This window comes from Pelodiscus sinensis, chromosome 5, assembly GCF_049634645.1.
Source record: "Pelodiscus sinensis isolate JC-2024 chromosome 5, ASM4963464v1, whole genome shotgun sequence".
Taxonomy (NCBI): Eukaryota; Metazoa; Chordata; order Testudines; family Trionychidae; genus Pelodiscus; species Pelodiscus sinensis.
Genome location: NC_134715.1, coordinates 104,592,483 through 104,619,154, shown reverse-complemented (window position 1 = coordinate 104,619,154; position 26,672 = coordinate 104,592,483). Strand labels below are relative to the sequence as shown.

Genomic DNA, 26,672 nt, shown 5'->3' with positions numbered 1-26,672 from the left:
GTATCAGACTTTCCAGGAAAACCTGGGCCAAGTGGATCTTACAGCATGTCTTCAAAGTCAGAAAATCTGGAAACCACAGAGCGAAAGAAATTCCAGAACCAGGGATCTCTTTCTGAGAATGTCCTGCCACCAGCTGCCTTCTACTTTATACTAGGATGGCACCCCTATCTTTAAATAGTCACATGATGGCAACATTTGCAGTAGCTGACAGGGAAGCAGCCTTTCAGGTAGCTGGGGTTTGAATCATTTAGGACATAAAGATCAAATGCCAACACTACATCTGGAATTAATTGGCAGCCAAGGTGGATTGCACAGCACAGGTATAAATGCTCTTTTGCTGAAATCCTGCTTTTAAAAAGCAGACCCCTGCATTCTATACCAGCTGTATTTTTTTTTTTTTTTGCATCATCATAGCAAATTGGTATCTCAAGTAATAGGATATAATTTTCTTCAGAAACTATTGGATAATACCTAAAATCCTGATAACGACAGCATGCTAAATTGAATCTTTTTGCTATTTTGCAGCACTCTCAACAATAACAACATCACTCGACTTTCAGTGGCAAGTTTCAACCACATGCCCAAACTTAGAACCTTGTAAGTAGTCCCAGTGAAAATAGTGGTCTTTTCTGTTAATCTACTTCTACACAAATTTTGCTAGTAATTGTGGAAAAAGCTTCTAGATGGATTAGGGGGTAAGAAAGGGAAAAGTGCAAGTGAAAGATCTCCTGGGTGAGATCTGCTCCAGCAGCATTACAGAGGGATCTTGGAGGTGACATTAACAAAGCCCCTCAACCCAAAACCAGTAAGTGAGGCCCATAAACTAGACACCCATGTGTCAGTTAAACAGGGTGGATTCACACAAATGCAGCTGCCATGACCATTTCTCTATCCTGTCCCCAGTGCACCAATGCCCTCCACACTACATGAGTTTCACCACCAAGAGAGGAAGGTGAAGTGTAAGCAAGACTACTGTGCATATTACAACTGTATCTAAAAATAGGTGCTTTTGAAAGTGGGGAAAAAAGTGTTTTACTTTGAGCTATTCAGTAGGTCACATTTCATTTAAGAATTCAGAAGAATCTTTGATTGGCTGTCAGATGTGATAAATGGGAAATCTTTCTTTTATGAATGCACTGCTAGCAGCCCTAATTAAACTAAACTGGCTCTCCTGCATTCTTTGAAACAAAAAATTATAGCATCAACTGGTAGTGCTGTTATAATTAAGGCTGTGTCAGCATTTACATTAAGGCCCCCATTTTTAGCAGTTACGATTGAAACATAAGAGTATGCTTTAGGCTACTAATGTGAAACAAAGAAACTATGTTTGCAACTTCTCGCCTTTTTTAAGTTTACATAAAATTACACAAAAATTAAGGACGTATTTTTAATAAAAGATGAAATAGCTGTTAAATTACACACACACACACACACACACACACACACACACACACACACTTTCACTCTCTCTCTCAATAGAGAATTTATCTGGCATTGCTCAGGTCATTTGCATGCTCAGGGCAGGAGTGAGGGCTGGGAGGTGTGAGAAGGCATTGGTGCCACTTCCGGCAGAAAGTGTGGCACTGCTCTGGTGATGGCACCTCATTCAGCGGCTCCTTCCAGGAGAGGAGGACCAGGGTTGTGCTGCCTGCCCCCGCCCCCTAGTCCCACATCTCCTCGGAGTGGAGGGGAGCGGGCATGCTGCCCATGTCCCCTTTGGGATGGGAGGTCTTGTGCTGGTCATCCCTAGCAATGCTGCTGGGGATGGCAGTGGGACTGTTATGTGGCAAGGTCCGCCTGTCTGGCACTGATGCTGAGGGCCAGGAGTGAGGGATTTGGAGAAAAGGGGACCATTTATCTGTTGCCACTGTCCAGCAGTATAGAATTCTGGCCCCAGCTGTCTACTGTCTTTCTGGTGCAGCTGCTCCACTGTGATCACTGTGCAGTATAACTGTCCCACACATTCAATATCCCGAGTGGTCATTGTGGAGCATAACTGTCCTTCCTATCAGATCCCTCCCATTCTATGTTATGGAAAACAGTCCCCTTTCAGACACTTCCCATTTTCCTGGAACAACCAAACCCTGACCTTTCTTTAAGTTTGGAAAAGAGAACACTGCACACAGAATTTGGTAGTCCAAGCATTTACCGTTTAGGAAGAGTTCTTGAACAGATTGACTCTCAGATGGATGGACAAGCTCCTGGATGGGTTGATGCTCAAATGCTCTAAAATATGGAATGGCCCATAGATAGCACTTGTATGACCCAAAATGGCTTGGATTTAATTTTGTTTTATATGTAGGCCATGTTTGACAAATACAGTACAGGCAGTCCCCGGGTTACGTAGAAGATAGGGACTGTAGGTTTGTTCTTAAGTTGAATATGTATGTAAGTCAGAACTGGTACATATTGTAGGGGAAACTCTAGCTAAACATTTCTCCAGAGCTCAAGTTTTATTCTCCCACACCTCACTTCCCTCAGTCCTTTATTCTCAAGCTGAGGTGTCTGCTGAGAAAAGCCACCCCGCATCTCCCTGGTCTGCTGCGGGGGGGGCGCTAGCTTCGCGTCTCCCTGGTCTGCCTGGGGAAAGCAGCTAGTGCGGGGTTGCCTCACCCCGTTTGTAAGTAGGGATATGATGTAAGTCGAATCCATGTAACCCGGGGACTGCCTGTACCTCTCTTTATATATTTACATAAACTGTATTTCAACTCCTTAAACACAAGTGGTATTTAGGCAATAGACTATAATGCATGATTTTAATCTTTTTGCAAACCTTCATGCAGGTTTTTGTGGGAAGTTTGTTCTTAACATTTATTATAGAAACAAAGAAATTCACACAAAAAATCCTACATTATAACTGTAACATTTAGCTGTAACCATAAATAGCTAGAGGAGAATTCAAAAGAGAGCTTTGTCATTCTAATCCCATTTACCTTGATAATACTCACATGTAACTACATTGCCTTTAGTGGAGTTTCTGTGGGTTTGCAATGGTGCGAGAAAGTGGAGAATCAGACACTATGTCCTTACCTAGTGGTGGTCATGTACTACATTGCATCATACTATATTCTGTATCTCTCTGCTGTAGTATCCACATGATGTAAAATTAGTTAGGGAAAATACATCAATTTTAACTTTAATTTATATTCCTCTGTGAATGGAAATAAGAATCAATTAAATCAACTTGCATTTGTTGGTTGGTTCCACAGCCTTGATGTTACTTAATACAGTTTTTAGTGGGTTAATTAACTTTCTCGGCTGAGTTCTAATTTTTTAATATCCATTATTTGCTTAGAATTGAACACATTATCAGAAAAGGGCTAAAATTATATTACTCAATTAGGGATGTTTCTGGGAGCAAAGTTGTGATTTATAGCTTTGAATGTCCTTTTCTTTAGTTTCAGAAAATATAAAATCCAGGCTGAAGTAATTTACCTAATTCAGTGAATATGTTTGTCGGATATTTTATCAATGGCAAAGTGCTTTTTGGCACCTGGCAAGGAGCCATGATCTTGTGTAGGTCCCTGCCAACAGAGAGGCAGCTTACTTAATTCCTTCACTCATTGCCATTTGGTCTTTTAATTTCAGGCACTGCTTTGAATATGGGTCCCTAGGAGCCAAAAGCAGCTAATCCCCTTTTCTGTGTTTAAACAAAAGGAGAGAAAATCAGGAAGGGATGTGAAAGAAGGTGTTTTATATTGCATTTTTATTCTATCTTGTTCAGCAGCAAAATGAATATGACCTTCTAAAAGGATTTTGCAAGTAGTTTCTATAGAGACTAATGATGGCCAGACTTACTGATATCTCTAATTGGAAGCCAAATCTTTTATTAACTTTTTTGTTGTCAGTATATTACTGTGATAAACCAGTTTGCTTTAGACTTTCTTGTTTTATTGGCCTTTTGTACAGAGCTAAGCTAAAGAATTCAAGAGTTGTTTTCAAACAACTGGTGTATTTGTTTTTCTCTTTTGAGAGAATGAAGAAATTGTGTAGATACTCATTTTTGTGATAGCAAAGCTAGTTTCTTATTAAACTAATTGGACCAACTAAAAAGGCTTTTTGCTACTTAAATGTTAATAAATAAAGCTACATGAGTCTCTCCAGCTTCAAATGAAAAATTTAAAAAATCGATTCCTCATTAAGGATTTCTTATTAGTAAATCTTCCAGATCTGTAAAACTGTCACTCAGTTTTTTTGTTAATTTAAACATATTGACTTGTTTCCTCTCATTCAGTCGACTTCACTCCAATAATCTCTACTGTGATTGCCACCTGGCCTGGCTATCTGATTGGCTGCGACAGCGACCTCGAGTTGGCTTGTACACGCAGTGTATGGGCCCATCCCACCTGAGGGGACACAATGTAGCAGAGGTTCAAAAACGAGAATTTGTCTGCAGTGGTAAGGGAAACAAATTATGTAACAGAGCCCTGATTTAATGCATGTTTAACACCAGTTTAACAGCAATTGTACTGATATGCACGGTGTGGTCATTCTATGCCTTTCAGATCATCTTAATGTAAAGAAGTTTGAAAGCCTGTTCATTTATTTTGGAGATATAAATGGCTGCAATGTGGGTTTATTGTGTTCTTGTGCACTTCATGTAAATGATTCATGCCTTTCTAAAAATAATTTTTGGAGGTGGGTGACTATGAAAATGAAATATAAACGTACATTTTGAGACAGCAAGGAAACTGTCTAAATGAAATGACTCTTTAAATTTATAAGCTCTTTGTTCCCTACTTCAATATTTTCCACAGTTCTCACAAAAGAGCCACTTTTGGAATACCATGTGTATGTTTTAGCAACGCTGGTTGTTTTCTGAAGTGAAATAATGAAATGACTAACAATTCAGTACTAACCACTTTTTTATTCGTTTTTCTTCCCTTTATTCATAGATGAGGAAGAAGGCAAGTTCATGTTTCTTTTTTACTAGTTTTAGACTGGGATTAAAAAATATTTATAAATGTTGGTTTCTGGTAATGTTTTTGGTTCTCCAAATTCTAACATTCTTGCATACATGCAACTGCATCTGCAGTATTTAAGCCCTGATCCGCGAGTTTCATCATGCAGGCAGACCTGTGTGTCCAGCAGAACACCACTGTCAACTATAGAGTACCACACAGGCACCAGGATCTGTCCATACAAAGCGTGTAGGATTAAGGCTTAATTAGTGCATTGCTGTATTGATTATAATGCCTCCTCCGTTCACAAATACTGCCTTTGGGCGCAATTGCTGAGATCCAACCTAAAAATTCAGCTTTAAGTGAATATCTGTGAACATTCCCATTGTAAATCCAAAGTTTGGGGGATTTAGATCTCTATGCCTTGATATACATGTTTTAGCCCTGGGTCAGATTATTTTCATTTAACAATATCAATTTGGCTGGGTTTTTTTTTTACATTAGGAGTGTAACAAGAGTAGCATAGGTATATTAAGTTTTGGCTGCTTGTTTGGCTCTCCTGTAACTTGAGATTAATACTGAACTTTAGATATTGAAAAGTGGTAGTTTACAAGGCAAATCTTGTTTGTTAGTGTAATTTTTAAAATGGATCAGTTCAAGTTTGAAATACTGAACATGCAACTAGTTATAGCAATTTTAAAATTGCCTTATCTATATTAGCATCATAAAAATTCTAGGTGAAAGTATGACATTAGAGAATAAGGACATGTTAGTCTTAAAATCAAGATTGCGCAGTTAGTCACCAACATGTTTTTCGTGGGTTGAAAAGCTTTCTCCAATTTTCAAAACAAAAGCAAAACAAACAAACAAAAAAAGGCAGTCTCTCACCCTCCTGAATTTAAATAGCTACAGTGATTAAGGATATGTCTACACTGAAGAGTTTTTTCAGAAAAACAGCTGTTTTTCTGAAAAAAACTTCACTTATGTTCACACTGCAATCGCGTTCTTTTGAAAAAAAAATCTGAAGAACGGAGGGATTTTTCTCTTTCTACTAGGAAGAAGCCTTTTTCTGAATGACCTCTTTCAGAAAAAGGCGTGTGAAGATGAAAAAGAAAAAATGGTTGAAAATCTTGGCTGAATCTGTATCTTCAGTGCATTTCATTTTGCCCAGATATTTTTGTGCAACAAGCAGTTTTTTGGAACACATGAATGTTAAGCAATCTAAGAAATTATGAAACCAAGAGTTCAAGCTATATAGCTGAATTTTCTCTTTAACATAGTTCAACAGGCAAGTATTATTCAGATTAATTATTGTAATTCCAAGTAATTGATTTTTGTAGCTCTGTTATTTTGTAGGAAAAGGGAGAAATAGGTTGGTTCACTAGTAGAATGATCTGCACTTCTATTTGACTGCATTTTGCTGTTTTAGAAGAAGCAATCTGCTTTCTGTTCCAGGTCATCAGTCTTTTATGGCTCCCTCCTGCAGCGTCTTGCATTGTCCTACCACATGTACCTGTAGTAACAACATTGTTGATTGTCGTGGGAAAGGCCTTACTGAGATCCCAACCAATCTTCCAGAAACGATTACTGAAATGTAGGTGATCTTGCTTCTTTTATTTTTTTGCCATTAACTTGCAGAAATGTAGTATTATTTACTTATATTTATTTGCTGTCATAAGTAATATACTGGATAGGAAGAGTATTTTGGAATATACCAGAAATATTCTATTTAATGAACAGGAAATTATTTGTTATAATGTTGTATTTTCCACAATAGATTCATTATAGGGACATTAGCCAGAGATCTGTTTTTAATGTTACAACCAAAATGGTCTTAAAATGTGTCATCCAGACAACATACCACAATCTTACCTTTGCTCTGTTAGGTGGCTTTCCCTAGTCATCCCTTTTTAAAAAACTACCTATTCCCAGTGCAGCAAATTTCTCCATTAGACATCCACAACGAATTGTGCTTGGAGTAAATTGCTGGTAAAGGGATATCATCAAAAGGATAAGAACATAAGAATGGCCATACTGGGTCAGACCAAAGGTCCATGTAGTGCAGTATCCTGTCTGCCGACAGTGGTCAATACCAGATGCTCCAGAGGGAGGGAACACAACAGGAAATCCCTCCCCTGTCATCCATCTCTAGAGAAACTGAGGCTAGGGATAACATTTCTACCCACCCTGGCTAATAACCATTGATGGACCTAACCTCCATGAATCTATCTAAATTTAAGTCCTAGCCTAGCCTTCACCGTAGGTGATCCCTAGCTTCTTATATTGTGGGAATAAGTAAATAACTTTTCCTTATTCACTTTTTTAAATACCAGTCATGATTTTATAGACCTCTATCATGTCCCCCCTTAGTCTCCTCTTTTCTAAGGTGAAAAGTCCAAGTCTTTTTAATCTCTCTTCATATGGGACCCATTCCAAGCCCATAATAATTTCTGTTGCTCTTTTCTGAACCTTTTTCAATTCCAGTATATCTTTAAGATGATGCAACCACATCTGTATGCAGTATTCAAGATGTGGGCATATCATGGTTTTATATAGAGGCAATAAGATATTTTCTGTCTTATTCCATATCCCTTTTTTAATGACTCCTAACATTCTATTTGGTTTTTTGACTGCCGCTGCACGCTGAGTGGATGTTTTCAGAGACCTATCCAGAATGACTCCAAGATCGCTCTCTTGATTAATTGTAGCCAAATTAGTCCCCATCATATATAGTTGGGATTATTATATATGATATATATAGTTGGGATTATTTTTTCCATTGTGCGTTACTTTACATCTATTGACATTCGATTTCATTTGCCATTTTGCTGACCACTCACTTAATTTGGTGAGATCTTTTTGAAGTTCTTCACAGTCTGCTTTGTTCTTAACTATCTTGAGCAGTTTGATACCATCTGCAAATTTTGCCACCTCACTGTTTACCACTTTCTCTAGATCATTTTTTAATAAGTTGAATAGAATGGGTCCCAGGACAGACCCTTGGGGGTCTAGTTACCTCTCTCTACTTGGAAAACTTCCCATTTATTTCTACCCTTTGTTTCCTGTCTTTTAACCAGTTATCAATCCACAAAAGGACCTTCCCTCTTATCCCATGACAACTTACTTTACTTAAGAGCCTTTGGTGAGGGTCCTTGTCAAGGGCTTTCAGGACATCTAAGTATACTATATCCACTGGATCCCCCTTGTCCACATGTTTGTTGACCCCCTCAAAGAACTCTAGCAGATTAGTAAAGCATGATTTCCCTTTACAGAAACTATGTTGGCTTTCCCCCAATAAATGATATTCATCCATATGTGTTTTTATTCTTTACTATAGTTTCAGTTAATTTGCCCAGTATTGACGTTAAACTTAGCGGTCTGTAATTGCCAGGATCACCTCTAGGGCCCTTTTTAAATATTGGCGTCACGTTCGCTATCTTCTAATCATTAGGTATGGAAGCTGATTTAAAGGATAGGTTAAAAACCACAGATTAATAGTTCCACACTTGCCCACTTGAGTGCTTTCAGAACTCTTGGGTGAATGCCATCTGGTCCCGGTGACTTGTTACTGTTAAGTTTATCAGTTTGTTCCAAATCCTCTTCTAATGACACCTCAATCTGGGAGAATTCTTCAGATTTGTTACCTAAAAAGAATGGCTCAGGTTTAGGAATCTCCCCAGTATCCTCAGCCATGAAGACTGAAGCAGAGAATTCATTTAGCTTCTCTGCTATGACTTTATCCTCTTTGATTGCATCTCAATCGTCTAAGGGACCACTGGTTGTTTAGCTGGCTTACTGCGTCTGATGATTTTAGAAGGCTTAACTTTTCATATGTTATACAGGAGGAATAGTTTTGGAATATACAACTCCTTCTAATATCAGAATTTAGTTTATATGAATATACATGCTGTATAAGTTACACAACTCAATTCAGTTGGCTGGCACAGGGCCAAGTCACCTAAAATGATTTTGTTGTATTGCTCCACTGGTAAGTCGGTTGTTCTTGCCAAAAACTATTAACAGGTTATCCAATAGCTAAAACAGAGCCACCAGGCTTCATGATTTAAAACAGAAAAACCACAGCACAAGGTTACTCTCCAGTTGCAGTACTTTTCCAGTAAAAACCCTGTATAGAAAGTGAGATTTTAAAATGTAGTCTACACTGCATAGACTAGTGTACTTCTGATGTTTTCCACACATCTGTAGACTAAACTTTTGTTTAAATCTCCTTCAAGTGATTGTGCATGTGCATTCCATTCTTGGTATATGTGTGCCTAGTACATGGTGATCAGTATGAGTGGAATTGAGATGTGCAACAAGTCTGAACAGGTTAGCAACCTTTTTTATAAAAAGAGCAAAACTCCCATGAAAAAATATGAAGTACAAACATATACTTATTAACAGTACAACTTATTTCCTTTCAGAAGCATTAAAAAAGGAAGGTGAAAGATACACAAGATAAGGGAACCATCTTCAAATTGTGTGGGTTTTTCACAAATAAAAATAATTTTGAAGATTCTCTGAAACAGCACATCCACAGATTTACTTACCTATGCTCTGAGTTTAAAAAAAAAAAAAAAAAAAAAAAGTTTAAAGCGAATAGGTGAAGCAGAAACAGATGAAGCAATTTACATTGACCTTTATCCAACATTCAGTGATGATACATTAAAAGTAACTGAATTTGCAGCACTATGTCCAAGAAGAATATTTTTCAATACATTAGAAATTGTTTATGCAGAAATATTTAGTTTTTTGAAAAATGCTTGAAAACCCTCAGATGAACAAAGAATGCCCTCAGCTATTAACTCCAGGTACTGGATCGCACTATTGACATTATCCATTTTGAGTATCACCTCTGGACAGCATATATTTATACCCAGGAATACTCATTATCTTCAGTAAGTTTTCCAAAGTGTGATTAAAAGAAGAATTTGCTGTAGTCTATATTATATATGTAAGTATATAGAACATAAGAACAGCTGTACTGGGACAGACCAAAGGTCCTTCTAGCCCAGTATCCTGTCTACCGACAGTGGCCAGCACCAGGTGCCCCAGAGAGGGTGGACCGAAGACAATGATCAAGCGATTTGTCTCCTGCCATCTCTCTCCAGCCTCTGACAAACAGAGGCCAAGGACACCATTTTATCCCCTGGCTAATAGCCTTTTATGGACCTAACCTCCATGAACTTACCTAGCTTCTCTTTAAACTCTATTATAGTCCTAGCCTTCACAGCCTCCTCTGGCAAGGAGTTCCACAGGTTGACTACACAGGTTGAGCTACCATGTTGCTGCTGGTTTTAAAAGCATTGGAATTGCATAATGGCACAGTACAGGCAATTGAAGAAATAACATTTCTACCTCAGAGTGCACACAATCTTAGATCAGTTTAAAGGCAGTACAAGAACACAACAAGTATTTCAAAACAGTTTGGGCTGTTTTAACATCAGTTTAACATGATGAGAAAGGTGCTTTGTTTAGTGGTTGAATATTATGATAAGAATCAGGATTTTGAGTGGTGTTTTTGAGGTGAAAAATACAGTATACTTAGCACCCAGTATTTGGAAAGGACTCCAGCTACAATGGGCATTGCCACAGAAAGCAAGACGACAAAGGGGGTAGCAAGGTGAGAGGAGTGCATTTGGGGGAACAAGGAGATACATTGACAGAAGTAACTGGATGAGGAGAGACACAGGACTCTAAGTAAAGAACAAACTCAATGAAAGGACTAGAATGGACAGTGGAATACTTCACGAAGATATAGTCAGAGTGACATGACAAGAATAGAATCTTTACTGCTTTGTTATGTATAGATTGACAAAGGGAGAGAGTGAAGGCAAGATAGGAAGTTACTATTTATCACATAGTTAAAGTGAGATGTGATACATTTCTAAGGGCAAAGGGGGTAGCAGGTGAGAGGAGTGCTTTTGGAGGAACAAGAAATTACGATCAAGATTTGATCATATTTCTGGAGGAATGTCTACACATTCTGGAGGGATGTCTACACATTCTGGAGGGATGTGAAGGGGTAATCAGTTAAACTGGGTAAGCATCACCCTTTCCAAGACTGGGAGCTAGCAACCCCACAGGGCTTGCAGCCCCACCCACAGGCTAGGGCCATTCCAGCCTGACTGGGCTGGAGTGGTCCCCCATCCATGGGATCTCGCTTAATTGGTTAACCAGTTAAACGTAACCAGTGGATCCAGTCTTGTGGACTTGAAGTTTCCAAACCTATGCTTGAGCATATATGTGCATTGTAAATATGGGTTTGCAGATATTGGATCAGAAACTCACAGCCATGCTAATTGCACTACACAGACCTTCTGACTCAAGTCTGAAGATTAACCTTTGTCTATATACTGGAAAATTGCAAGATTTGTACCCAAGTCATAGTGGGATTTAGGCTCTGACCCACCTCTCCGCCCTCCTGCCCCCAGCAATGTCCTGAGTACTTGCTGACCCGTGTCAGACTCATCTGAGTGTGGACAGAAGGAAGACTTGGGCTCAAACTGGTTCCAGTTTTAAATATTTTCCTTTTTTAATTCAGTTAATTATTCTCTTCTTATATTGTGTAAGAGGATAAATGAGAATTCACAATTTATTTTCAGACGCATAGCTGTGTTAGTCTATTTACTTTTGCATTTATCATTTATTTATCGCTATCATGTACATCTCTTATTCTCCTTTTCAGTAACCTAAACATTCCAAGTCCTTTCAGTCTCTTCTGATATGACTCTTTCAATGCCTTAATCATTTTCATCACTCATCTCTGAACTCCCTCTCTCTGTTTGAGATCGAGTACTTGAAACTGAGCGCTGTATTCCAGGTGACAGTGAGCCATCAATTTCTATAATGGGATTACATTTTTCTGTCATTTTCTTTATATATGTGAATACTTCATTTGGTTCCATGAGCACTACTGCATAGTTAGTAGAGATTTTCAGTGAATCATTCACAATGATGCCTAGATCTTTTTCCTAACTTGTTACATTTCTGAGTTTTACATTAATTGTATGAGTATATCATATTGTTCCATCCAAATTTGTATTACCTTTCATTTTAAGCACTGAATTCAGTTGCCATTGTGCTACCTATTCACGTAGCTTTGTTATTTCCCCCTCAGTATCTTGACAGCCTCGTCTCGTTTTGTCTAGTTTTAACTTAAAAAATGTGTGTTATCTGTACATTTTTACATGGTTCATTTTTTTCCAGGTTGTTATGGTTGTGACCCTTCTGTTTTGGTTGCTTACCATGGAAAGCATTTTTGATTCTTGCTAAGTGTTTTAAAGACAACATAGTAGGACTTTGAGATTGATCTGGGAGAAAATCTGTGGACCAGAGAAACATCATTTCTTTATTCAATTCTGTTTAACTGAATTCTGAATTAGTGAAAAATCACCCTTTACTTTTTCACTTGTGTCCCCTGGAAAATTGTGACAGTAAATAATAATTGAACTTGAACATTAAAAAGACATTTCCTAGCTCTGCACCTGCAATGGCTAGGAGCTGCTGAAGCAGCAGGGAAGGGCAAGCACCAGCATGGTGATCTTACCATTCCTCCATACACGGCCTTAGTATCCCATTCGCTCACTTTATGCAAGCAACAAGTCTTGCAGGAAAAATAAGGAATTATGTGCTACTTTAGAGACTACAAAACTTATTTGGGCATGAATTTTTAGGGCTGGAACCCACGTCTGCAGATGTATGGCAGGTATATAAATACACATGCAAAGATGGGTATGTTACATTTCTATGAGAGGACCAGTGCTATCACGGTCAATTCAATAAGGGTGGACGTGACTCATTCCCAAACATCAGTGAAAAGGGGTGAGAGGAAAATTACTTTTTATAGTGAGCTAGCCACCCCCAGTCTCTAGTCAGACCCAGTCTGATAGTGTCAAGTTTCCCCATTAATTCCAGCTCTGTGGTTTCACACAGAAGTCTGTTTTTGAAGGTTTTTTTTCTGAAATATGGCAACTTCCAAGTCTATTCCTGGGTGTCCAGGGAGATCGAAATGCTCTCCGACTGGTTTTTGAATGTTACCGTTCTTGATGTCTCATTTGTGTCCATTTATTCTTTGGTGCAGAGACCGTCCGGTTTGTTCAGTGTATATGGCAGAGGGTCATTTCTGGCACTTGATGGTATATATCTCATTAGAAGAGGTACATGTCAATGAGCCCCTGATTGTGTGGCTGATGTGATTATGTCCCACAATGGTGTCACTTGAATAGATATGCGGAATAGAGTTTGTTGCAGGGATTGGTTCCTGAGTTAGTATTTCTTTGATGTACTGGAGAGGCTGTAGCTGGGGGCTATAGGTAATGGCCAGTGGCACACTATTATTTGTTTTTGTTGGGTCTATCCTTTAGTAGGTGCCTTCTGGGTCCCCGTCTGACTCTGTTTCTTCAATTCCTCAGGTGAGTATTATAGTTTTAATAATTTGGCAGGAGTTCCCCCAACTCTCAAGGAGGAGAGAGAGGAAAAAGAGGTGAGCTGGTTCCATTCATAAGTCCCCTAGACCTAAACTTGTAGGCCAAGGACCCCTGCCCATCCATTTTCATTCCCACTCCCAACTAACCTATAGACCAGCACACCATTTTTTGGGATATGATTGATAATATACATTATACATTATAATAACATAATAAATACAGTGGTCACCATCTTTTAACTCCCAAGATCACTGTTTTGAATTTAAGGGCAGTCCTTACCCAAAGCCCCACCCCACTCATTCTTCCCTCACCTGCACTCACTTGCATCAGGCTGGGGTAAGGGATTGTGGTTATGGAGAGGGCTCTGGGCTGGGACCAACAGGCTCACAGAATGGGAGGAGGCTCTGAGCTGAGCCCGGGGAGGGGGTTAGGATGCAAGAAGGGATGAGGGGATCCGTTCTGGGAGGGAATTTGGGTGTAGGAGGGCTTTGGGCTGGAGCAGTGTTGGAGTGTAGGGATCTTAGGGTATGTCTACACTACAGCACTAATTCGAACTAACTTAATTCGAATTAGTTAATTAGAACTAGTGCATCTAGACCTAAAAACTAGTTCGAATTAGTGTTTTGCTAATTCGAACTAGCATGTCCACATTGAGTGGACCCTGAACCGAGGTTAAGGATGGCCGGAAGCAGTACCAGCAGGGCATCAGATTAGGACTTAGAGCGTGGAGCTGCTGTCTCAGGCTAGCCGAGGTCTGTGCTTAAAGGGACCCGACCTCCACCCTGGACAGACAGTTCTCAGGGGTTCCCCGCTCGCTTGTCTAACTTGATGAGGGACAGCAAAGCAGTCCTGGCTTGGAGTGCCCTGAATGCCCACACTCGGCACATCACAGCACTCGGCCATCAGCCCAGCTGCACTCGCTGCAGGTTGCCATCCGGGGAGGGGAGGTCAATCGGGGGGCTGCAGGAGAGCTTCCACCCCGAGGAGCCCACAGAGCCACCCCAGTCCTCCCCATCGGGGGCTCGTACCCCATTCCTCCCTCACCTCCTTCCACTTACCCCTCCCTAGCCCCCCTTCCTGATGTACAAAATAAAGGACACGTGTGTTCAAAAATAGAAACTCTCTTTATTGAACAAAACTGGGGGAGACTGGGAAAAGGAGGTGGGAGAGGGGAAGAGAGAGGGTGGGAGAGGGGAGGGCAACTAAAATGATCAGGGGTTTGGAACAGGTCCCATATGAAGAGAGGCTAAAGAGACTGGGACTTCTCAGCTTAGAAAAGAGGAGACTGAGGGGAGATATGATAGAGGTCTATAAAATCATGAGTTGTGTGGAGAGGGTGTATAAAGAAAAGTTCTTCATTAGTTCCCATAATAGAAGGACTAGAGGACACCAAATGAAATGAATGGGTAGCAGGCTTCAAACTAATAAGTGAAAGTTCTTCTTCACAAAGCAAATGTGGAACTCCTTCCTGCAGGAGGCTGTGAAGGCTAGAACTAGAACAGAGTTTAAAGAGAAGTGAGATAAAGTCATGGAGGTTGGGTCCATGGAGTGCTATTAGCCAGGGGGTAGAAATGGTGTTCCTGGCCTCTGTTTGTGGAAGGCTGGAGATGGATGGCACGAGACAATGGCTTGGTCATTGTCTTCGGTCCATCCCCTCCAGGGGACCTAGTGTTGGCCGCTGTCGGCAGACAGGCTACTGGGCTTGATGGACCTTTGGTCTGACCCAGTACGGCCATTCTAAGCTCAGGGCTCAGGGTGGGGGGTCTCACTGGACCACCTTGATTTTCATGCACACCTGCTCCTGGGTGGCCAGGCTGGCAGCTATCCTGCCCTAGATGGCCACTTTCCTGTGCCTAGTGTGGAGGTCGTGGATGAGGTCCACGATGTCTGTAGTAGACCAGGCGGGCGCCCGCCTCTTGCGGACCTGGGCAGGCTCCTGGGAGCTGCCAGCCTGGTCCCGGGAAGAGGCAGAGGGCTGGGTGGCAGCAGGTGGCTGGCTCGAGGCGTGCTAGGTGCAGGGTCTGCTGGATGGGTGCTGGCAGGCTTGCACCTGGCACGGGCACCGTAGCCAGCCCGTGCCCCTTTAAGGGCTCCGGGGCCGGGAGGGGAGCATACGAGTTTCCCTGGTGTTGGCCAGAGTGGCCACCTGGGAAAGCTGGGGAGGGCTAGCCTCCCACTAGTTCGAATTAAATGGCTACACAGCCCTTAATTCGAACTAGTTAATTCGAACTAGGCGTTAGTCCTCGTAGAATGAGGTTTACCTAGTTCGAATTAAGCGCTCTGCTAGTTCAAATTAAGTTCGAACTAGCGGTTTGCTAGTGTAGCGCCTATCAAAGTTAATTCGAACTAACTTCTGTTAGTTCGAATTAACTTTGAAGTGTAGACATACCCTTAGATATCGGGTAATTGGAAAAAAGGTTGAGTATCTGTATGAATTCTTATCAGTCACTTGATTATTGTTCCTGGGGGCGAGGCATGCAGACAGTGCGCTCTGGCCCCACTCCTGGGGAGTGTCCAGCTAGGTGGGAACTAGTCCGTGAGGGGAGCCAATTTAAAAAGCAACTCCCTGCCCAGACCGACTGCCTGCCGCCCTACACAGTTGCCTCTGACAAAGAGCAGCAGTTCATGTCTGCAGGGGGTCCAGGCTCCCCACAGACAGAGGCTGCTCTACCTCCCCTGTCCACAGGGAGCATGGACCCCAGGCACCAGCCTCTATCTGCAGGGAGCTCGGTCCTTCAATGGACAGAAGCTGCTTGCTGTATCCTCCCCTACCGCCCTACCCCATGCTGCTGCATCTACTAGAGGCCTTTTTAGCCAGGCCCACTCCACCCTCACACCGGCTCCTGACTTCCCACCTCCCCTATGCTGCCATTCTCTGCTGGCACTGCCACCTCAGCTACCATTGGCCACAGTTTCCCCATTCTCTGCTGGTATAGCTGCAGGCATGGTGTTGCAGACAGGAGCGAGAGAGAGTGATCAAGTGGGAAAGTCCCCAGGTCTACCAGTTGATTGTGATAGAGAGGTTAATGACCACTGTTCTAGTATATAGGTTAACACTGCATGTTACAAGTCTTTATCCACAATAAAAAGTGATCCTTTATTCCTATTTTTGATCCATGCCATGACTTCATTCTTTGCCCAATGACTGCTTAGTTTTCATAAAAGCTTCTTGTAAGCAACTTGGGCTTTTTGAAAATCCAAATTGCATCTAATGGGTCTCTCCGCCATTGCTCTGTTGTCTTACTGAAAGAAATCCTTTAGCTTATTTTCTGTGAGGGAAGCTTTGCTATTATTTTTGTCTGTATTTCATCTTGTTCCTCTAGGTGTTTTTTATAATTCTGTTTTTAATTATTGTTGCAGTTCAAGTGTTTGCTCATGTCATTTTGAAGTAGGAATACATGTTCTGTGTGGACAATTGTCTGGAGGTTTTTCCACAGCTGTACCCATGGGGTCAGTTGTGCAGTCCCCTGGAGTGCTGCCTTCATGGCGTGCGTATAAATCCCTGCCTACACACCACCTTTCTAGTTCATGTTTACTGCCAGTGATATTCATTGGAGCCACTCCTCTCTTGTGTGTGCAAGTGATTCCATTGTAAAGTTATTCCACTCTTTTCTTCTGTATCTGCAAATAGTTTGAATAGTTCTAGTTATTTAAATTGCATAGCTAGTTTAAATTTATGTTGGAGGTTACACCCTCTCCTCCTCCCACCGCAATCCCGTCCCAGAGACCAGGGCACGCTTTGGTCTCAGGGCTTCAACTTGTGCAGGGCCTGCCTAAAGCCTATGCCAAAGGGAGACCCACACAACTCCTGTGTTAAGTGCCTTGGAGAAGGCCACCAGTTGTACAGATGTGTGGGAGCTTTAAGCCCAGAATAAAAAAGAAGCAGGACTTTCCCCTGAAACTATTTCTTATGCATGGAGCTTTGTATTAGGGATATAAAATTTTGATTAACTGGCTAATCGAATAGTCGATGCAAATGCCCCAGAGCTGTTGCTGCACTTCAAGCGCTGTGGGGAACACAAGGCCAATGGGGACTCAAGCTGTCTCCCTCTGGCCCTATGCTCCCCGTGGTGTTTCAAAGCAGCAGCTAACTCCAAGCTGGCCCTGGGCTGTACGCGGCATTTCAAAGCAGCAGATCTGGGGGTCCATGTGGTGTTTCAAAACGGCAGCACCAAGTAAAGCTCAGGGTCTGTTCCCGGCTTCCATGCAGCACTGCCACTTTGAAGTACCCCTTCCTTTTTCCGTGCCTCCCCTCCCCCTTCTGCTTCTTTCTGATAGAGACAATAAGGGGGCGGGAAGTGACTAGTCGACTCGTGTGTTGACTGTCTGATAAGCATTTGCTTATCGGATAGTCATCTAGTCATTCACATCCCTACTTTGTATTGCCTACAAATGGCTCTGGGGTTTCCATACTGTTGCTCTCCAGATAACCCTAATAATTTTCTCTGAAAGAGGCAAATGAATCTGACCTTTTGGGACATGGTAGTTTCTTTTCCTTTTGAGGCATTATGGAGCACAGGCTGACATAAGTAATTAAGGCTCCAATAATCCCAATTGCTAATTTTTATTGTATAATACTATATTCTGTATCAATAACATCATTTCAGTTCAATAAACTTGCATCACTAGAATATTATATAGCATGTAAATTCTTAAGCATCTTCTTTTCAGGACCATTTCACTTAATGTGATTTTAGGTATGATCTGAAAATGGTTATTTTAAATAACTAAATAACGTGTATCCAAAATCATTCTTCTGAATATTTCCCCTAAGCATATTCCTGTAACTTCTGCATTCATATGTGTGTATGTGTGTATACATACAGCTCATGTTAGTTTCTTTAATCACTTAGCCCTTCACTCATTAATTTCAGAACAGTTTGATTTGACACAGTTTAAATTTGTTTGCTTGAGTTGAGAGCTCTTTCACTCTCCACCAAACTTACTTGGGATTTTTTTCTGCAAGTATTCTCTCTATTGAACTCTATCAGATATAAGGATTGTTTCATTTGCCAACTTATCCTCCCCTTCTCTTAATGACTTGGGGATCATTCATAATGCTCAAAAAGCCCATTTCATATTCATCTTTAACATGTGAATCTCTTTCAAAGGTTATTATCTCCAGTAAGTCTCTTTACAAGCTTCTATTTCCACATTTACATTTTCCAGCAGTCTGGATCTCCCTCCCTTTAATTGCATTTCAAAGCTCATCTTCCACACTGGAAGCCTAAGAATGCTGTCTCGAAGTGGTTTCCTTGATATGTGATGCACCTTGGCACATGACAAAATAGGAATTCCTAGAAAGTCAAGAAAGTCAGAGGAGATATCCAGCAGTGAGGCTATTAAACCTACTAATCACTGAAATTTTAAAAGTGAGTAATCAGATTTTCAAAGTAAATGGGCCAGGAAGCTGTTTGTGGTGTGGGCTGATTTATGAAAAGTCTGGCTTTTGTTCTGTTTGAACTAGTAGATACTTTTAATCAGATAACTGTTCCTAAAATCTCTTTCCTTAGCATAGTGGTTCAAATGGAAGAGAAAATAAAGTCTGCAGTAGAATGGATTTTGCTATACTTTAGGGTGATAAGATGACCTGCTGTGATAAACATAGCTAAGTGTAAATAAGCATTTAAGCAATCAGAGATGGGAATTAATTGCTCCCCCCCCCCTTTGATTAGAAGACTAGGGGTCAAAAGCCATATTTTTTATTGTTGGCAACTGCTGTTTAAAAGGCAGGAGAAGTCCCAAAATATGTAGTGGAAATGTCAGGAGTCCAACTTCATTCATCTGTGTAATGAAAAAATGCTGTTGTTTTCAAGATAAAGTTTGCTCATTCTGAGGTAGGGAATATTTTCAGTAGTTTCAGTGTGAAAAATCATATTTGTTTGATTGTCACATAACTTTTCTGGTATTTCACTTGTCAGTTCCCATATTTTTTATACCTTTTTATGTAGGTATCTTTTTTTCCCAAAGTATTCCAAGTTTACTATTTTTATCCCTATTCTCACATTCTTCTATCTCATCCTCTCTCTTTTGGCACATTTATTATTCCATGAGTCTGTCATTAATTGTGTGCTACACAAGGTCTTTTGTTATATCTGTATAAGTAGGGGAATATCCAGCAGAATCAGAAGTTGGTATTATTCCTGTTCAAGGATTTATGGAGTGGAAAGTACATTTATTAAATTTGTGGATGAGCCCAAGAAGAGCAACAAGTGCTTACAAGCACTTAGTATGATGGCATTAGAATACAAAATGACCTTGAGAATTGACTTGGAGAATTGGTCTGAAAAAACATATAATTATGTAAAGACAAGTGAAAAGTGCTACACTTAGGAAAAAAATCAAATGCAGAGCTACGAAATGGGGAAATAGCAATGGTGATAGTACTCCTGAAAAGGATTTGTGGGTTATAGTGGATCAAAAATTGAATGAGTCAACAATGTGATGCATTCACAGAAAAATAACCAATATGGTTTTGAGGTGTATTAGCAGGAATGTTACCTGTAATATGTAGGAGGTAATTGTCTCACTGTCCTCAATATAGGTGAGGCATCACCTGGAGTACTGTGCCCAATTCTGGGCACCACACTTTAGGAAAGATGTGGATAAATAAAGTTCAGAGAAGAGCAACAGAAATAATAAAAGGTTGAAAGCCTGACCTGTGAGGAAAGGCAAATCACCTGGACATGTTTTATTTTGAGAATAGAAGTCAGGGGGAAAAAACTTAGGTTATATATTTGTGGGGAGGGGAGAACCCTAATTGGAACAAAAATCAAATTCTGTAATAGGCCTCCAAGGGAGAATAGGGAATCCCCTTCAAAGGAAGTTTTTAAGAACAGGTTAGACAAACATGTCAGGAATAGTCTGGGTTTTCTTGGTTCTGATTCTGCCCAAGGGCTGACCTCCCGTGTATCTACATAGGAAAGAAAAACCGTGGCAGGCCCCTATCAGCCAACTTGTGTTTGGGCTGAACGGCTGTTTCATTGCTGTGTAGACTTCTGGACTTGGCTTGAGGCTGGGCTCCACAACCCAGTGGGGTAAAAGAGTTCTAGAGATTAAGCTCCAGCCAAGCCTGAGCAATAAAACTGCCCCGCAACCCAATCCCTATGAATATGAATCAGCTGACATGGGCCAACTGTGAGTTTTTCTTTGCTTTACAGATACACTCACAGAAATGTAGGGCTTGAAGGTGCCTTGTGGGTATGTTTACACTACAACATAAGCCTGGGTTTGGTAGAACTTGGTTTAGCAGTCCCTGGGTTTGTTTACTTTGGGTTTGAGTATCTTCACTCATTTGTAACCTCAGATTAGGAACTGCTCAATTATGGGGCCTAATCTTGGGCTTCAGTGTCTGCACTCTCTTATGCAGGTTCAAATCTGACCGTCCATACCCCAGACTTCCTATTGCTATCTCTAAATGTGGCCATTTAGTCCCTTTGTCCAGGATGCATTGTGGGACATCTTGACAGTACAGAGGACAAAACAAGTTTGATTGCGGGATGTTCTTGGCAGACTCCCAGAGCACTCTTACTTGGCTTGACTCTTCATCCTTATGAGGTTCTGTGACCTTAGGTCCGAGTCCTTAGTTAGTGTGATTTGTATGTTGATGAAAGGGTCTACGTTTACGCTGCACTGTAAGCCCAGGGTTCAGACATACCCTATGATTCTATGATGACTAGGACTGTTTCTGGGATACAGTTTTTGATGTGTGGGCGCCATAGCAGAAAATATATTGTATTACTAGAGAGGGCTCATATAAGAGGTATAAGAAAGAGTCTGGAAAACCTTTCTCACAGTGGAAAACTTAAGCTCCATCTATTGAATTTATCCAAGAGAAGTAAAGAGGTGACTTGATCAAGGTATTTAAGCTACTGTGTAAAATGAAGATGAATTTCATTGTGGAGTGGTCCTTAATCTAGCAAGGCAAAGTCATAATAAGACCCAATGACTGGAAGCTGAAGCTAGACAAATTCAGACAAGAAGAAATAATGAGGATAATTAAGCACTGAAACAACTTCCTCTGGCATTAACCTTTCCTACTGCACCTGAGTCAGGAAGGGATTAAAGTAAGGGTGAAAGTAAGTATCCAGACTTACTGGTATGCAGTCTGGGCTGGCTGGAGTCCTGGGCAAAATGTGGGGTGGCTCTGGGTCCCTGGAAAAGGTGGGGCCTTGAGTGGAAGGGGTGGGGCTAGGGACCAGACTTCCTCAGCCAGCCCTTCGTGGCCACCACTACTGGAGCACAGGGGCAGTGGTAGAAGCAGCCAGAGTCCTGGGGCTCTGGTGGTGATTTGTATGGCTGATACCAGTGGCCGCTTCTTCCTGGTATGCCATAGCAGGTATGCCATACTGATCCATTTTCACCTCTGGGTTAAAGAACACCTCTGGGCACAGTCAGCCCATATCCAGTGTACCTGTGAGCAGGAATGACTCTGTGACATTATTGTCCTTCTCCCACCTTCTCTTCTCTTTGAGTGTCAGTGAGGAGTTAAGGAAAATGACCAGCCAATCAGCAGAGCATAAATACACAAAACCAAACACATCCACAGCCAGCCAATCAATGGAGGAAAAGGAGGGAAAAAGAGAGGCACAGCAGTTTGTGCAACCGACAAGGTCTGTCGAGACTGGAGAGGGACAGCTCCTTCAGTGAGAGGATCCAAGCCCAGTGCAGGGTGACACTTAGGGTACGTCTAGACTACATGCCTCTGTCGCCAGAGGCATGTAGATTAGGCTACCAGGCATACCTGGGTGGTCGACAAATGCCTTTGTTGTCAACACTCGCGCGTCCAGACTACCGCGCTGAGCCAACAAACAGCTGATCGGCTTAGCGCGGCAGCCATGTAAATTTAAATGAAGCGGCGATTATTTAAATCGCCACTTCATTTTCCTATGCCTGGTAGCCTAATCTACATGCCTCTGACGACAGAGGCATGTAGTCTAGACGTACCCTTAGATGAAAGTAGGGCTAGAGCAGTGTTTCTCAACCTTTTTTTTTTTTTTTTTTTTTACAAAGTACCCCTTTTCCAAAAAAAAAAAAAAAAGTACCCCCAGTACCAAAAAGATTACTCCTTTACTCTCTTCTGAGGATCCAGGCAGCAAACATTCTTCAGCAGCTTTCCTATTAAGCAGCCCCTGTTGTATGCTCTGTTCTCTAGCCCAGTGTTCCTCAACCAGTGGTATGAGTACCCCTAGGCATACTTGAGAGAAGTCTGGGGGTACCTCAATACAACTGAAATTTGGAGAAAAGTGAATTTTTGTTTAAGTTTTACAGCACTTTATTATTTTTGTACTTTTTACACCCAAATATTTCATCGCTTGCCCAACTACCATTAAGTTGTTTAAACAAATGTGTTGAAATGGTAGAAAAAAAATTGTGACTGAAAACTGTAGTTTCCTTCTTAGAGCTCAGGTTGCTCAACCTGGATCCCTTGGAAAACATAGGGGGACTAGAAACCCAGACCCCATTGAAGAGTATGTTTACCTTTGTGCTTTATTTCTAATCTGAATCTGTCTAATTTCATATCCCAGATACTGGATCTCATTACACTTTTAATCTACCAAAGACCATTCTTATTAAATTTCTGTAGGTTCTTACAGACTGTGATCAAGTTACCCTTAAACTTCCCTTTCATAGGGCAAATTGATTGAGCTTTTTGAGTCTTTCACTCTGTTTCTCAAAGAAAGCTGTGGGTCTGCTTTGGGAAAGCTGCTAGCAGGCCTGCACCACTTTGCTTACCTAATGTGTCTGTAGCCACAGAGTCTCGTGTTTTCCATTGGCTCTGGAAACAACAAAACAGAGCCAATGGGAACTGTGAGGCTCTTTGTCCATGGATCCTTTAGGAAAACAAAGTGGCAGAGGCCCACTAGTGGCTTTCCCAAAGCAGGCCCATGGCCTATTTGGAGGAATAGTGCTCTAAAATGTGGGTTTTAAACAAATCCTTTAATCATTTTCATGGCTCTTTTGAATTTTCCTCCAATTTATAAACATCATTTTTGAATTGTGAGCACCAGCACTGGACACAGCATTCCAGCAGCAGTATATTTACATATGTATGATGGGAAGGGGAACTACATGTTAAATTCCATAGCCACATGACAAATTTAATTTTTCATATCTCTTTGACCACCTTGCATGATCTGTGTCAGTTTGTGGTCTCACACTGTACCAAGCTGTGCATTTAACAAGTCAGTGAACTGAAAACATGTCAGTAGTAATGTTGTAGTAAAGATCAGAATGTAAGAGGATCCTTCCCAAAATGAAAAGACTGACCAAATTCAGGGGCTTGCTTTTGAGTAGACAGTTATTTAGTAGCAGTATAAGAAGAGTGCATCACGTCATGTGACACAAGTCTTTCTAAATGCATTTTATTATGTATAATCAATCCCCTGAAGAAGAACTTGAAGGAAAGATTAGAATGGATGTTAACAGTTTGGCAAGCTGTAGGACAATGATAATGGTTCCTTATATACTAATGTTTAGCAAACTGCTAACTAGATTTATTAAATACATGCAGAACTAGTGTCTGAAATTGCTACGTCAAGTAACACAGTACTTCAAAAATATAACCTTTGTTGTGTTGGACGTGGATGATATCACAGATTCCAGTGAAATTCTTTGCTGCTAAAATGAGAAGCAACGTTCTATGGTCGCAAGTACTTTGGAGGTGCAGTTATTAAGTGGGGAGGAGTATTCGAAACTTGAAGGCTCTCTATAGCAAAGTGAGAATTTTAAGAAAGAGTAAGCAGTAATGGACTGGCAGATATTATCTGTGTCAAGAGAGGTGATGGCTATTTACAGTGGTTTTTAGATTCAGGAGCTGCAGCGAATCCCATTACTGAAATCTATTTTCTGTTCAGACAGCTGTTTTTGCCATTTACTTTAAAAGCAGATGGGGAAAAATACAGAGAAGAGTTGTCAGTTTTATTACCATATATAATCAGCATCTGTGCAATACATTAGCCTCATCAAGCAACTTACAAGTTCTTTTCTGTTTTAAAAATTCTTCTGGAGTTTCTCGACTTGCTTCTTACAATCTTTTTATATATGAAGATTTGCTGAAAATAAACAGTTTATATTAAGTAAATACTGAAGCCACTAACCCTGACCAGATTTGCTCAATGAAAATGCGTCTAGCTAAATTTTTAAAGCAATTATAATATTATTGTATTACATGAATAATTTATTTCTAAATATATTTACACATACAACTGTTTGTTTTCTTAAGCAGTATAACATTTTATCATTAGTAAATCAATGTTTAGATCTATTGCTGATCCCTTGATAGTGATTTCTTCTTAAGCACATAGGTATCGTGTATGTCTTTACAGTATAAATGTTCTGCCCTTCCCCAAATTCTACTGAATAGGCTTTTGGTGTATTGAAAGAATTTTGTGTAACCCATCTGTACAACTTAGAATCAAATTTTTTATTCAGAAAAATGTCTTTTATTTTGTAGAGGAGCATTCAAATACATTCCGTATTCTACATTTAAAAGCAAACAAAAGTTAACCTGAAAAATAAGCTGGAAAGAGTAGTTTTAATGTATCTGTAGCCTGTCTCTGCAAATTAGCGAGCACTAATGAACATCTTATACTGTATGCTGTAAGTTTAGAGGACATAAGAACCTGCCATTGAAATGTGTTAAGTAATTTGCGTGTCACAACGGTATAGCTCTCTGGGGTGCAAGAGAAAAGGAGCCATCTACTCCTCAGGAGCATAATTTGATTTGATTAGGTTGGAAATTGCAGCTGCAGAAAGTACCTCTATATATTGTAGAATAAAAGTGTGTACTGAAGTTGGTGAGTATATGTAATGGTGGACAGAGGATGGATTTGGGGGATGGGGAACTCTTCACAATATATTTCCTGGATAGAAGTAAATAGGGAATAATCTTTGAAAAGATGTCAAGAAGACTGGCAATGTAGATGATGACACAACATTTGTGTATCAAAGCAAAATTTTCATTGTAGAGAAGCCCAAACAGAAAAAAGAGAGAGAATGTCATGAACAGTAATTACTGTTTTTGTGGTGGTAAGGGCCTTTTAAGGAGATCTTACATGAGGAGCAGTTTTTCTGAGAGTCCAGTCAGTTGATGAAGCATTTACTTAACTATATTCCATTATTTTATCTTATTTAACAGGCAACTAGAATTGGCTGAGGCTTTTCAAGGAGGGACCATAGTCACTGTTTTGTGATACAAATGTAATCACTTCTCATAAAATAAAATAAAATAAAATAAAATAAAATAAAATAAAATAAAATAAAAAATATTTTGAGGTAGGAGGAGATATTTTGAGATAACATTTGATAAACATATACATAGAACTTTACAGATTCTCAAAAGATTTTGCCCTCCTGAAAAATAGCAAGTTTGGTTGAGCCATGTAGTTTATGTACATTGTATAATTGGTTTTTCAGTCCTAGCTAACTAAACACAGTTTTATTCAGGAATTCAAAATATTTCAGGCAGTATGAGCTAGAAATATAAAGAAGCTGTTTTTAATTACTGTGAGCTTTGTCAGAAGGATGCAGATTTCCTTGAGATATTCTGTGCTTTGTGACCCTGTAATGTATCTAATTAGATTTTTCATGGAATGATGGGTGCAAATTTGCACTGTGTAAAATTCAGCTGATTCTAGGCAGATAAAGGAGAAGATTAGAGGATAACAAAGCTTGAAAGCATTAATTTGATTTGCTTTCTTTATGGACAACATCAGTGTATAAAAGATTTTACTTCTGTATTTATATAATCTGATTTAACAATTTTCCTCTCTTTTATTAACCTCTTTCTGAAATGTGATGTGTTTTTAGAGTGTACACATTTGTTGAAGGTAATAAAAGGCATATTTACATGATCCTACTATAACAAATCCTTTATCTTTGTAAGTGTATCCCAGAACTATGTAACTGTAAATCAGACCATATATCAGATTGTGTCAATCTGTAAATTTTCTATTAAAAGAAAACATTTGATAAAACTGATATAGAGATCATTTTAGTATGTACACTGATAACTTGGTAAGTTCATTAATCAGATGTAGGACTTTTTTCTATTTTTGGAGCTATATATTTTGTGAACAAAATTGTACATTGATAAATTTAATGGCATTCTTACTTGCTATAACAAACTGTAAACACATGAACTACAGAACATTGAATTAATAAGCAATGCAGAAATCAAACAGCAGTGCAGAAAAATTCATCTGATGTAACACATGGTTCCCTTTGTCACCTTATTGGGCCTACTGTTTTATCACATCTGTTTGAAACCGGTAGTGTGCTCCACTTAGGACTAAATCAATTGCCTTTTCTCTTGTGGGTTCCAGGACTAGCTGCTCCAAGA

General features: G+C 40.2%; 1 protein-coding gene across 4 annotated transcripts in view; it reads left to right on the top strand.

The window, feature by feature from the left end:
• The window catches only part of SLIT2 (slit guidance ligand 2), a 388,563-nt gene that overhangs the window by 253,906 nt on the left and 107,985 nt on the right, over positions 1-26,672 (top strand). For all 4 annotated transcript variants that reach the window (XM_075930670.1, XM_075930668.1, XM_075930671.1 and 1 more), the window contains exons 7-9: positions 526-597; positions 4,235-4,398; positions 6,357-6,495. In XM_075930670.1, the coding sequence (XP_075786785.1) occupies positions 526-597; positions 4,235-4,398; positions 6,357-6,495 (375 nt within the window). The remainder of the gene's footprint in view (positions 1-525; positions 598-4,234; positions 4,399-6,356; positions 6,496-26,672) is intronic.